Source organism: Vulpes vulpes, chromosome 12, assembly GCF_048418805.1.
Source record: "Vulpes vulpes isolate BD-2025 chromosome 12, VulVul3, whole genome shotgun sequence".
Classification (NCBI taxonomy): domain Eukaryota; kingdom Metazoa; phylum Chordata; class Mammalia; order Carnivora; family Canidae; genus Vulpes; species Vulpes vulpes.
In genome coordinates, this window is record NC_132791.1 from 159366542 (window position 1) to 159378852 (window position 12311).

General features: G+C 57.3%; 1 protein-coding gene across 6 annotated transcripts in view; it reads left to right on the forward strand.

Moving 5' to 3' along the window:
• Positions 1 to 12311, forward strand: part of PRDM16 (PR/SET domain 16) — a 311670-nt gene that overhangs the window by 252054 nt on the left and 47305 nt on the right. For all 6 annotated transcript variants that reach the window (XM_072731078.1, XM_072731079.1, XM_072731073.1 and 3 more), the window contains exon 4: positions 11998 to 12132. In XM_072731078.1, the coding sequence (XP_072587179.1) occupies positions 11998 to 12132 (135 nt within the window). The remainder of the gene's footprint in view (positions 1 to 11997; positions 12133 to 12311) is intronic.

The window sequence follows — 12311 nt, forward strand, 5'->3', positions numbered from 1 at the left end:
AATGCGCCCTCCCATCCTTTGCCTTTTTTCAAGTGGAAAAAAAAAAACACAATAGCAGAATCTACAAAGAAAGATCCCCATTAAAATGTTCCCAGGCTCTTAAACACCCCCATTTAAATTCCGGGTAATCGGCTGCATTGTGCTGTCCCTGGGAGGGGCCGCGGGGTTGGTGGGTGCAGTTCAGAATCATTTGTGTCGTATAAATGCTTGTGATTAGGTTTTTAATAAACCGTTTCGATTCTATTTCCTGGGCTTGAATAGATGTTTGAATTTGGCTGGTGTGGACCTGAAAGGGACCCAGGTAATATCATTGTGGGGGACACACTTTTAATTCCTTTGACATATCTCGTCAGAGGTGACTGGCTGTAGGAAGTGGCTGGAACGTGGGCAAAGAGGGAGGGCTATTGAATTTAATTGGTCCCATTTGTCATTCAAGACTGACTTTGCCCACTTCTGTCTATGAATCATTTTTAAACTTGCCAATCGGACCAAATGTGCCCCCAGCTTGGGAAGGAAGCTGGCTTCGGGCTCTGGGGGAGACGTCATCTCAGGCTGAGCTTGCATCCAGGGGCAGGCCCAGCCTGTGGCACATGGTCCATCCCCAAGAACCCGGATGGCCTATGGCCAGGGTGACAGCGCCCGAGAAGCTTGTGATATCCAGAGTGTAGGCATTGCCACTCCCCATCTCTATCTTCCATGTCTGATACTCAGCAAGAGGGGCGACTGCGTGGCTCAGTGGTTGAGCATCTGCCTTCGGTTCAGGGCATGATCCCGGGACCCTGGGATGGAGTCCTGCATCGGGTTCCCCACAGGGAGCCTGCTTCTTCCTCTGCCTGTGTCTCTCCCTCTCTCTGTCTCTCATGAATAAATGATACTCAGGGAGCATTGGGTGTGAGAGAAAGGAAAGGCCCTTGGGTTACAGTCACGGGACCTCCAAGCCTCGCCCCACTCAACCAACGAGACCGTGGCTGAGCTCTGCATCCCCTGGGAAGAAAGAAATCCTAGGAAGCAGAATCATTACAGCAAACTATTTGGAGGAAAGCACACTTCCAATCTCTAGAAAGCCAGAACAAAGGCCGGCATTTTTATGCATGCAGACCTGGGCCTTCTGTGGAAGGACCCAGTGTTGCCTATTTGCCGGGCCTCCAAAGACAACACCATCTGCACCAGAAGCCCTCTGCCAATGACCATTTTTGTATGTCAAAGAGCAGCGAGAAGTGCTCCTTCTGGGGATTGGCAGGTATTTGCTTAGATTTGGCCTATTGAGATTTGAGCTATTTGCAGGAGCTGATCTCAAAACACAAGGCCTGATATGGAACACAGTGAGTCACGGAGCTTCTCTAGACTGATGTGTCCCCAAGGAGGAAGAAGGATGGGCTCACAGGGACTGAGTCAACAGCAGAGAAGGCACTAAATATACCCATCTGGCTCCATCCTGGCCACCGCCAGAGCTCTGCTGAGTGCCCACTGTGTGCCAGGTCCCACAGGATGCTGAGATGGACAAGTGAGCATGGCCTCTGTCCTGGGAATAGGATGCTGTCACATTGACCTGGGGGAAATCATACGGTCACCCTGGACCTGGGAGAAATTGCAACTCTGATTTCTAGTGAGGCAGAGTAGTCAGAAGGAGGGTGTGTGCTTCCTTGAGCAGAACCCATGGAGGAACAAGAAGGAAGGGGTCCAGAGTGGGATAAGGGGAGAGAGGAAAGAAAGACCCACTGGGAAAATCCCTATGGAATATTGTGGGGAGGAGTCTCAGGTGTCCAGAAGCACCATACCCATTTGTCTCTCAAATATTCACTGAGCATCTATTGTTTACCTGGCTCTGGGAAGCAGGTAGACGAAACCCTGAACACTACCATCATCCAAGGGTAAGAGAAAGTAATTATGTGGACAAGACAGTCATGACCCACCACAATCTGTACTATGGTGGGACAGGGGCTGTGAGAGCCCCTCAGAGGGACCCACCCTGATATGGGAGGGGTGTCCCTGTGTTCTTCTACCTTTATATCTCCTGGAAAGATGTTCCCTTATATCTCACTTGTGGAAGTAGAGAAGCCAAAATCATCTGGGCAGGTCTGGAAAACTGTGCCCCATCCATCCATCCATCCATCCATCCAACCATCTATCCATTCATTCATCTAACAACCTATTCATCCATCTATCTGCCTACTCACCTACCAACTATCCACCCATCCATCGATCCACCATCCATCTGTCTATCCATCCATCATCCATCTTTCCATCCATCCATCCATCCATCCATCCATCTATCCATCCAACCATGAAGAGACATTCAGTGAGTCTCAACTGAACACTAGTCCTTGGCAAGGCTCTGGGAAAGTCTTAGTTGCTCTTGCCACCATCTTCAGGTAGAAGAGAGGTGACAAGGATGAGACCAGCCAGGATGTGAAGCACTGGTCCCCAAAGATCATAAAAGGGGTGAGACAGGTGGCCAGTACCCATCATCCAGCGTGTCTGCCCCCTTCTTGCTGTGCAAAATTGGGTGGGTTACTGAACTCCTCTGTGTAAAATTTCCTCATCTACGAAGGTGGCTACAATAGTGACTGCCCCTTGGCGGAGGGTGGTTGAGAGCCTCTTGTGACTCGGTGGGGAGGGTCAGCAGTGGCTAGTAGCTAAAGCAGTGGTGACTACAGTGTCAGCCATCTACCAGGTGGTGGTGGCCAGAGGAACATGTTGCCTCCTCATGACAGAGTGGTGTGAAGAGCCCAGTGGGAAGCCTCTACAGAGAACATCTAAAGAGGAAGGGGTGGGGAGACTCTGAGACACAACTCGGATGGCCTCTGGCCAGGATGACAGAGCCTGAGAAGCCCATGATATCCAGATACAGGGATGACCAAGAGGGTCTGAGGACGACAAGGCCCTGGACCTCTGAGCACTCCCACCAAGCTCGTGGGCTGAAGGATGCAGAAGTCCCAGCCAAGGCAACAGAGCTGGGCTGAGGGGTCCTCGGTGGGCTTCTCAGCCTGGCTTCCACATTGGCTTCCACACTTGGGGCTTTTGTCCAGCAAGAGAACGGTCCCAGGGAGCATGCCGGCTGTGCTTAGAGGTCTGCAGCCCCCAGGTTTGCAGCAGCTTAGCCACTGTGAGAATTCCTCCTGCACCTGCTGGGCAGGGGGTGCCGTTCATAAGCTCTGCAGTTTGTCACCGTCTGTGTGGCCAGAGAAGGGTTATGTATGTGACACCTCTTGGGGCTTTGCAACAACTTGCCGGTGGAACCGCTTCCTGTGGGCAGACCCCAGGCTCCCACCTACCCCTGGGCAAGGACGCTGCCACAAGCCTTTGGTTTTGGTTGTTTGGGCTTTTTTTTCCAATCTTTTTTATGATCAAGAACAAAACAAAAGTGTCTCACTTCAGAATGTCACAGCTGAGTCTGTGGTAACACGCAGCCCTTAGACTCAGAGACTTCTGCTCCTGACCCAACTTCAAATCAAGTTAGGGTTGGAAAAAAACGTTTGGGCTGTTAGCAATTTAACCACATTAGCTCGAGGGCAGGGGTGGGTCGACAGGGGCCTGGGAGGGGTGAGTGTGGAACCTGCCAGCTGGGGGACTTTGGAGACCAGGCCAGGATTTGGGGGGCTTCTGGGCACTGGTAGCCTTTACCAGCCCAAACTGTTGCAAGTGATGGCAAGTCGCCGGCTCTTCGTGGCTCTACCCTGCCCTGGGCATAAAATCTCCTGGGCAGCCTCCAGGCCCAGACAACAGCAGCCAAGTCAGGTGTAAAATTTCCACCTCACCAGGAGCAGAACCCCTGTGAGCTGGGGCAAAGTAGGGCTGGGGCCCTGTGTGCTGGTGTTTGCTGGGGGCCCTGTTGGGACTGTCCTTCTGCACGTGGGCACCCACAAGACAGCAGTGCCAGGTCGAGGTGGGCAGGCACACAGGGACAGAGCATCAACACCCAGATTATAGCTGGGTTGTTTGAGGTCAGAAACATCTGCAAGACCTGCTCTGGCAAGTAGCCACCCTTCTGACACCAGTTGTCCTCTCAGAGGGCCAGAAGGAAGACCCTGGGGCCTGAGGTGGCTTGCTTTCCTCGGTGGGTCAGGCCCACAGCGGGGGCAGACAGTGGACACCCAGAGCTGCCCCCCAGGGGTGAGAGTGGCTGGGGCAGTGGGCGTGAAGAACCCCCTCTGTCCAACAGTGACAGGGGCGGCAGGGGCTCCGTGCAGTCTGCCAACCTGGCATACCCATGAGGACACAAGGCCAGTCCTGTGATGGTGTGCTCAGGACTGTCCACAGGGAGAGGACAGAGCAGAACCCAGGCGCTGGTAACATGTCATCCCAGTAGTTTTTCTTGGTAAGCGTTGGTAGAGTTTGACCCACTCAGGTGTCTTTGTGGGGTCGGCTGGGAGGAAGTGATTGAAGCAGGCCCCCAGGTGACACCTCGGCATCCCTGCAAAGATGTGGAGAATGTTAGCATTGGGCACATCCATGGGAGTTCTGGCACCAGACGCTGGGGTCCCAGGTGTCTCCCGGGAGGGGGCTGGGCGAGTCCCTCGCTACTGCACCTGCCTCAATGTCCCCTCCCGCCTCCTCCCCACCCCGCTCCTAGCTGAAATGAGGCAGTGACACACAGAGCGCTCACCTTCTGAAGGAACTCTCCATTCAATCACGATGCAGAACATCTTTAAGGAGGACACGTCTGTAAACAGGGCCCCCACTACAGAAATTCGGTTTATAAACAACATCATAGGTGAGGGTCTCATTCCATCGTGTGATCCCATCAGTGACATCTGAAGACAGAGCCTCCAGGCCGTCGCCCCCTGGGAGTGGCTATAGTAGCCTGCAACCCCCGGGCAGGGCAAGGGGAGAGGGTCCTTGGGACTCCCACCCAGCAGCCTCTTGCTCGGCTGGCTATCGGGATGCCAGCCAAGGAGTGTGACAGGACCCTTTCTTCCTGGGGCCCAGGCTGGGCCCAGGGCTCTCGGCAGTGACCAGGGGCTTTCTCTTTGGGAGCACCCTGAGAAACTCTGGGAGTCCCCCACACAGACGGGCAGTAGGGCTCTTGAAGGAGGCAGGATGGAGTCTATCTGCTGAGTGTCCCTCTCCTATTCATAGCCAGAGCTGGTTTGTCCCCTTTGGGGTTCTGGGGCCACCCCCTGACTGGCCACCCAGGAGACCCAGAGAAGGCCCTACTCTGGCCAGTACCCTCATCATCCTATGGTGGGCAGAACCCCTTAGCCTGCCTCCGAAGAGCCTGTGAGCAGGTGCAGCCAGCCAGGGAAGCGGCCGGCGCTGCAGCCAACTATTTCTAATAATGCACCCCATGTGCACAGAGCCACAGGCCTCCACCCAGCCAGAAATCAGGAAAGAGGCTTTCTAGTTCCAAAGGAGAAACTGAAGCAGGACCCCAGACAAGACAACTTCTGTGTTGTCAAATGAATTATGCAATTTCAGGGCTGGGAAGACACATGGAGTTCAGAAAGTCCAACCTCCCTTCTGAGTACCCTGGAGGGAGGGGGCCACGAAGACCCCTTGACTTCCCCCAGTGATGGGGTGCTCACCCCTTGGCAAGGCTCCTTGCCTATCTCAAGATGCCCTGCTGCTGGGCCTCCCCCATTGCAGGCCACCCTGAGGGGCTTCTGTATCTGAGTGAGTTGGTTTTCATTCATTTATTTCTTTGGACACTTGAAAGTGCTAGTCTGATCACCAGTTTGCCGGAGTGTCTCTCTTAGGTCAGGGCCACAGCCCGAGGCTGATGGACGAGATGTGCCCTTGGGAGGAAGCCCAGCCCCCAAGCATGCTCTCAGCCCGCAGAGTGCGGGGACACCCCTGGAGAGGGGTGGCATTCAGCTCACACCAAGGGCTGGTGAGCAGGGTTCTGACCCAGGTGCCCCTCTTCTCAGCCCCTGCGTGCTATTGATGAGATCAGGGGTTGTGCACCCCACTTAGGGGGCCTGGGAGGGCTCAGGTGCTGCATGACACCAGGCTGAAACTCTGCTCCGCCTCCAGTTTTCCGCAAACCCCACCGCTACTGGGACGGTCTCTCAAGGGGTGCAGAGCCCACCTGGGCAGGAAAATGGGGAGTCCATATCTGAGAATAATGGGAGCAGAGCGGGGACGGAGCAGGGGCAGAGAGGGCGGCAAGGAAACCCAGGGGCAGGAGCAGGCTTGGGTGCCTGGGCATTTAGCAGGAGACGGGCTGAGAACCCTGTGCATCTTGTGTGGCATCAGATGTCTGAGGAACTTCTGGGCTGTGGCTTTCATCAGATCCCTGAAGACATCTGTGGCTTCACGACACGATGGAGTCTGGCTCTCAACCGAGAGTCTGTGCACCTCGAGGTTACAGGAGCAAAGCCCCCTGCGTGGACCCTGCTGTCAGAGCCCCTGTGGGGCACCCCAGCTGCCTCTTGCAGCACCCTCACCCTGGGCTTCACCGTGCTCCTGGGTTTCTGAGACAACAGCCTTGGCCTTTGGCCCCCCAGAACACAATAGCCACTGCTCTGGAGGCAATCTGAGAGCCCACCCAGCCTCTTCTAGGCAAAGGCCCAGGAATGACAGCTTTCTAGCCCCCTCTCCATGAGCTCAGGAGCCAGGCGGCCTCCATCTTAGAAACAGCTTCCATGAGGTTCTCTTTCCCCTGGAAACAGCCCCTCTGTCCTGCCTCCCTCCCCTCCTCCTTCCCAGTCAGAGCAGGTGGGGGCCCCTGCCCATGACCCGCCTGCCAGGACTCCCGTGTGCCTGGCAGCCGTGTGACCCCATGCGCCAGCCACACCGCCAGCAGTGCTTGGTCATATCAGCACCGAGCCCATAATGAGAGTTAGGACAGGGATTTATGAGCTCATCCAGGCTCCGTGTCCACACCCGGACAGAGGTGTTTCCAGAATGCTTTCCCCCACCTCCTTCCGTCACAAGAATGGACTTTCTGTTTCAGCTATGCGTGGACCTCATAAATTGTAACCACAGTGTGTGTGTGTGTGTGCCTGTGCACAGGAAAGAGACCCACACAGCTTGGTGGGCCTTTAGAGGAGGGTCAGGGTAAGAGAAGGAGGCCCTCCCCTGTTCCCCGGCTGCTGCCACAGGCAGACACCATGCCCGAGCTTCCAGGGTGCTGCCTTACAGCCCCAGGCTGTGGTGGCAGGAGGGCAGGCTTGCAGGCCCCAGCTTTGCTGCATTTGCTGCATGCACGGACTCCATTAGGTGAGCTAATGACAGACGCCTCGGCATGCCCGCCTGCGTGCACACCCCGGACGGGCCCGGTGGCCAGCCATACCTATCAAATGTGAGAGAAGCAGCCCAGCAGAGAGCCCACAAATTAGAAGTGCAGGAAACCTCAAATGATGTGCAAAAAAAATCGTCAAGGTTAAGAGAATTTTTCCATCCTTTTGCTTCATAACTCAGCATTTCTGATGGGGGTGATTTATGAGCTGGGGGACCTGGCAGGGGGATCAGGGGTGTGGAGGCCTGTGAGGCCGAGTGAGGAGAATGGGCAGGAGGGCAGCTTCCTTTGGAGGCTCTGGGATTCTCAAGACTCAGCTCCAAATAAACCAGAGCAAGGCTTTGGAGTGGGATTGGGCAGGGGAGCCAGATTTCAAATCTGGAAAGAGATTCAGGCACTGTCTGCTAAAGGGGCCAGGGGCCCAGAGGCAAAGCCTGGGGGTTGGGCTCCCCCTTCTTTCCCTCCTCTTGCATTGTGCAGAATCACGGGCTCTGCCACCTTGCTGACACTCGTCCTCCTCCATCCACTTGTGACTCTTGGCCTCCTGGGACCTGAGCAGGCCTCAACCCTGCCGCCCAGCTGGGGAGGGGTGGCCTCCACCTGTCCTACTGTTTTGGAGAATCTCACTGTAAAAGAGGCAGCAAGAGGGATCCGTGGCCGTCCGGTCTTGCTTTCCTGACTCCAGGACCCCGAAGAGACCCTCCCTCTGGCCCCTAACTCGGCTCCAGGTCTCCACTCCTGGGGCCTCTATCTCCTCTGATGGGAAACAGGGTGATCCCAACCCCTGCCTCGGAGGCCTGTGGTGACCAACACAGAGAGACTTGCGCCCACACGGGCTCTTAATGTGAGCTTCCCGAAGGCCCAGCAGAGTCCCCGGGGGGAGGACGCAGGATGAAAGGAAGAGAAGCAAGAGCAAGATAAATGTCTGTACCCCGTTTCTCCCTTTTGGGAGTCAAAGAGGGCCTGGGCCCATCCAAACGCCTAGCAAGAGCCAGGCCTGCTGTGTCCTGCTGTCTGAGCTGGAAGCAGGGTCCAGGTGCACCCAGGTGACGATGGTGGACACAGGTCTGGGCCCTCTCCCTGCTCGTGCATTCTGCTTTGGCCCCCAGACCAGGACTTCTGTCTTCCCTGAAAGAAAGGCCAGCGCCTCACTTGATGCTGCTCAGAGGTAGTTTCAGGGAAGAGGGGTTTCCTCCAACCCCTGGGGCTTGCCAGGAGGTAACTCCCACCCCATGACCTTGCAAATGGCCAGGTCTCCTGGGTCGCAGGGTGGGGACATTTCCCAGGAGTCTCAGGGAAGGAGGGCTGCTAGCCAGAGAGTGGACACACCCTGGAGCTGCACGCTGACAGGGACAGGGACAGGTTGGTGTCCCATGTGAGTGAGTGACCAGTCCTTTAGACACGCTGGAGAGAACTAGAGACTTTTGCTGGGTCCAGGGAGGGTTTAGGACAGGGACCGTGCTCCAGCACGTATGGGACCAACCTATGGAGAAGGGAGAGGCCAGTCTGACAAGGCCCTAGAAAGCTGACCAGAAGGCAGGGTTTGCGTGCCCGGACGGCATTCCCTGTGATGCAGTGGGGTCATGGAGACCAGGAGAGCAGGCCGTGGGCAGCACAGGCCATGGTTCAGGGGACAGCACTTGCAAGCGCCGAGCACCACAGGTGGTTCCACACAATCTGCTTTCCCTCCCCTGTCCCCAGGACACATCCTTGGCGCACCCAAACCCTCGAGCCCTCTCTTTGGGGTAACAGTGACAGGGGACCCCCTGTGTGGCACAGCGCTCCCCTCATGGTGGGAGGTCAGGAGCCCCTTGGGAAGTGAACCTGCAGGACACGAGGCAGACCCCCGGTCCCTCATCAGGGCCTCGGAGGGGCTCCCAAGTCTGTGTTTGAGACCCGCGTCCAGGGCATCCCCCTGGGGGATGTGGGGACGACAGACGGGAGCGTGAGACGTGGTGGACGGAGGCACAGGAGGACTCGGGTGGGGAGCCCGGGCCTCTTGTGGGGCAGGTGGGCCTCCCTGCGGGCTGCCCCCGGGCCACGCCCTCACTGGGGCTGGTTTGTCTTTTCCCAAAAACACACTGCTGCCCCCCACCCCCATCCGAGTGGCCCCTCACACACTCATACTCACACACATGTGAGCAAACTGGACAGGGAGGGGCTCCGAGGGCTCAGAGCAGGTCTCAGGTGGTTAGTTAGGGTTCACTCTTCTTGTAGCAACAACCTGGGGGGACGGGCCTGTTGAGGTGAAGCAACACCCTTGAGGCACCAAGTAGGCCTGAGGAACAGTGGGGGGGAGGGGGGGCAGAGCCCGAGGCTCGATGGTTCCAGCAGCGAGCACCCTCTGCCCCAGCCCATGGCACAGGCCGGTGTGGACAGAGCCCGAGGCTGGGGGTGGGCACCACACGGAGCCCAGGCCCGCCGGGTGGGGTGGGGTCTGCGGGTCCTGGCTTCCCCACCCCTCCACCCCCTGCCCCATTCTCCCTGTGGCAGAGGAAGCCAGCGGGGCTGCCCCATCCGTTGAGGTGCCACAAACCACAGGGTTTGCTTTGTGGGTCTTCTCTGAGGATTTCCTGCAGTTGGGGTGGGAGGTGCAAGGGGAGCCCTGGGAGGCATTAGTGCCCAGAGAGGGTCTCTCCCACGTGGGGCTGTGTTCCTACCCTGCTGGCCAGCCCGTGGTGGCCTCCCGAGGGTCCAGACGCGGACAGCAGAGGGCTCGGGGGCTGGACGGAGGGCCTCTGTGCCATGCCACCCCTCCAGCCCCACCCACCCCTCTCTTGCCCTCCCCTGGCCAGGACATCTGGCCTCGCTCCCCTCTCTCAGAATTAGGCCCATTTGGGGAAAGCCCCCCATAAAGGAGAATCACAGAACTGAGGCCCCAGATTCGAAGCCCCTTCCGGATCAGACTCCAGAGATGTCAGCAAAGCTGGGTCTGAGCCATCAGCCCCTAGACTCGTCGTGTACAGGAGGGGCTCCAGGAGGGTCTCAGGGCGCCCCAGGTGTACGTGGACAGATCGACCAGAGCAGGTTCAGTACCTCCCACAACAATACACCTGCCTCCCAAAACTTCCACTTCCTCATCGCTCAGAGGCCACCCTTGGGCACTCAGAAAGTGTCTGAGCACATCTAGGGAGCACTTGCACTGTTACAAAGTATCCTGAGTCGCTGGTCAGAAGCAGCTTCTCCAGGCCTTAGTGGGGACACCTCTTACCCTTCCCAGGTCCTTATTGTTTAGAACAGGCACTTGGGACACCCTCCAGGGAGCAGGGGCCATGGTGCCTGGAATCAGCCTCTTCCATCTTTGCTGGTACAGGTCACTACCCCTTGTCCTGACTTTACTGGGTCTTTATGACACCCTGTTCACCAGGACACCCCTGCCTACCTGGACACCCCTGCTCACCAGGACACCCCTGCCCACCTGGACACCCCTGCTCACCAGGACACCCCTGCCCACCAGGACACCCTTGCCCACCAGGACACAGCTGTCTACCAGGACACAGCTGCTCACTAGGACCCACCTGCCCACCTAAACACATCTGCCTACCAGGACACAGCTGCTCACTAGGACACACCTGTTCACTTAAACATACCTGCCCACCAGGACATAACTGCTCACCAGGACACACCTGGCCACTAGAACACATCTGTCCCCTGCCAGGCACATCTGCTCACTTAAACACACCTACCCACCAGGACACAGCTACATACCTGTCTACCAGGACACACCAGCTCACCTGGACACACCTGCCCACTTGGACACTCCTGGTCACTAGGACACACCAGCCCACCTGGACACTCATGCTCACCAGGACACCCCTGCCCACTAGGACACAGCTGCTCACTAGGACACAGCTGCTCACTTAAACACACCTGCCCACCAAGACATACCTGCCCACTTGGACACCCCTTCCTATTTTGAGGCTTCAGCCCCTTCCTCATACCCTCTAAGAGTTGGGGCTGGACTGCCCAGGAAGCTGGCCAGATGCTGCTGGCTCGAATGCTCAGGATTCAGACCCGGAAGCTGGCACTGAACAGAGCAGGTGTGGGGATGGGAGGGGACTCTGCTGCAGCTTCGCCTTGGCATCCAGAGGTCCAGGGGCATCCCTCTCTCCAAAGGGGACAGCATTAAGGTCTCCTATGGAATGACCCACTCAGAGATGCACACCCTGAGAAGCACGCTCAGAAACCAGTGGCAACAACAAAGTAGATAATGCCAGTCACCAGGGCGCTGGCCACTGAGGGTGCGCTGAGAGGCTGGGCCTCTGCAGGCCCCAGGTGTCAAGTGGAAACTTTCCACCTTTAAGAAAACTGAATGTTTTTCTTACATTTAGGGTGATGTGTACACATGCACACGCACGCACACACGCACACTCACGCCAACACATACGCAGCCACACACCCCAACAACACCTTTACCTTCTAGAATGGTTTTCTCCAGCCCCACGCCCCAACTCCCCTTAACAGAGGGCTCTGTTCTGAGACACAGTGACCTCCGCTTTCTCACATGTGGGACGGCTGTGCTGGGGGTTCTTGCAACACTGGTGGCTCCTTTTATTGCCAGGCCAGGGCAGCAATCTGCTTGGTGAGAAGAAGGGCCATCCTCCTGCCTCTCTGCCGGGCTCTCGGGGGCTCCTGGGATGGGCAGCTGGGCGGGACCAGGACCTCACCAGTGCCCAGGGCGTCTGCTCATGTCCAGGTGCTGGACTGCCCTCCTACTGGGCCCAAACAGCCGGTCCCTCATTGGGTAGACGCAGAGTGTGTAGACTCTCGCACACAGGATGCCTCTGACCCCCCTGGGTTCTCTCTCTCCCCGCCAGATCTCTGAAGACCTGAGCAGTGAGAAGCTCTGCATGGATGCTGGTCAGGCGGGGTCCGGCAGCTGGCTCAAGTACATCCGGGTGGCATGCTCCTGCGACGACCAGAACCTCACCATGTGCCAGATCAACGAGCAGGTAGGTCCAGGGCTTGCACACGGGCCCTCAGCGTGATCGCTGGGGCCTCGGCACCCAGACCCACGACAGGGGGCCTGCCGAGGTCAAGGGTCAGCTGCGCCTCCGCCAAATACTTTTGCCAAGCCCTGTCCTATGGTTTGGGCAGCGATCTGACACTTGGCCAGCGCTAAGTTTCCAGG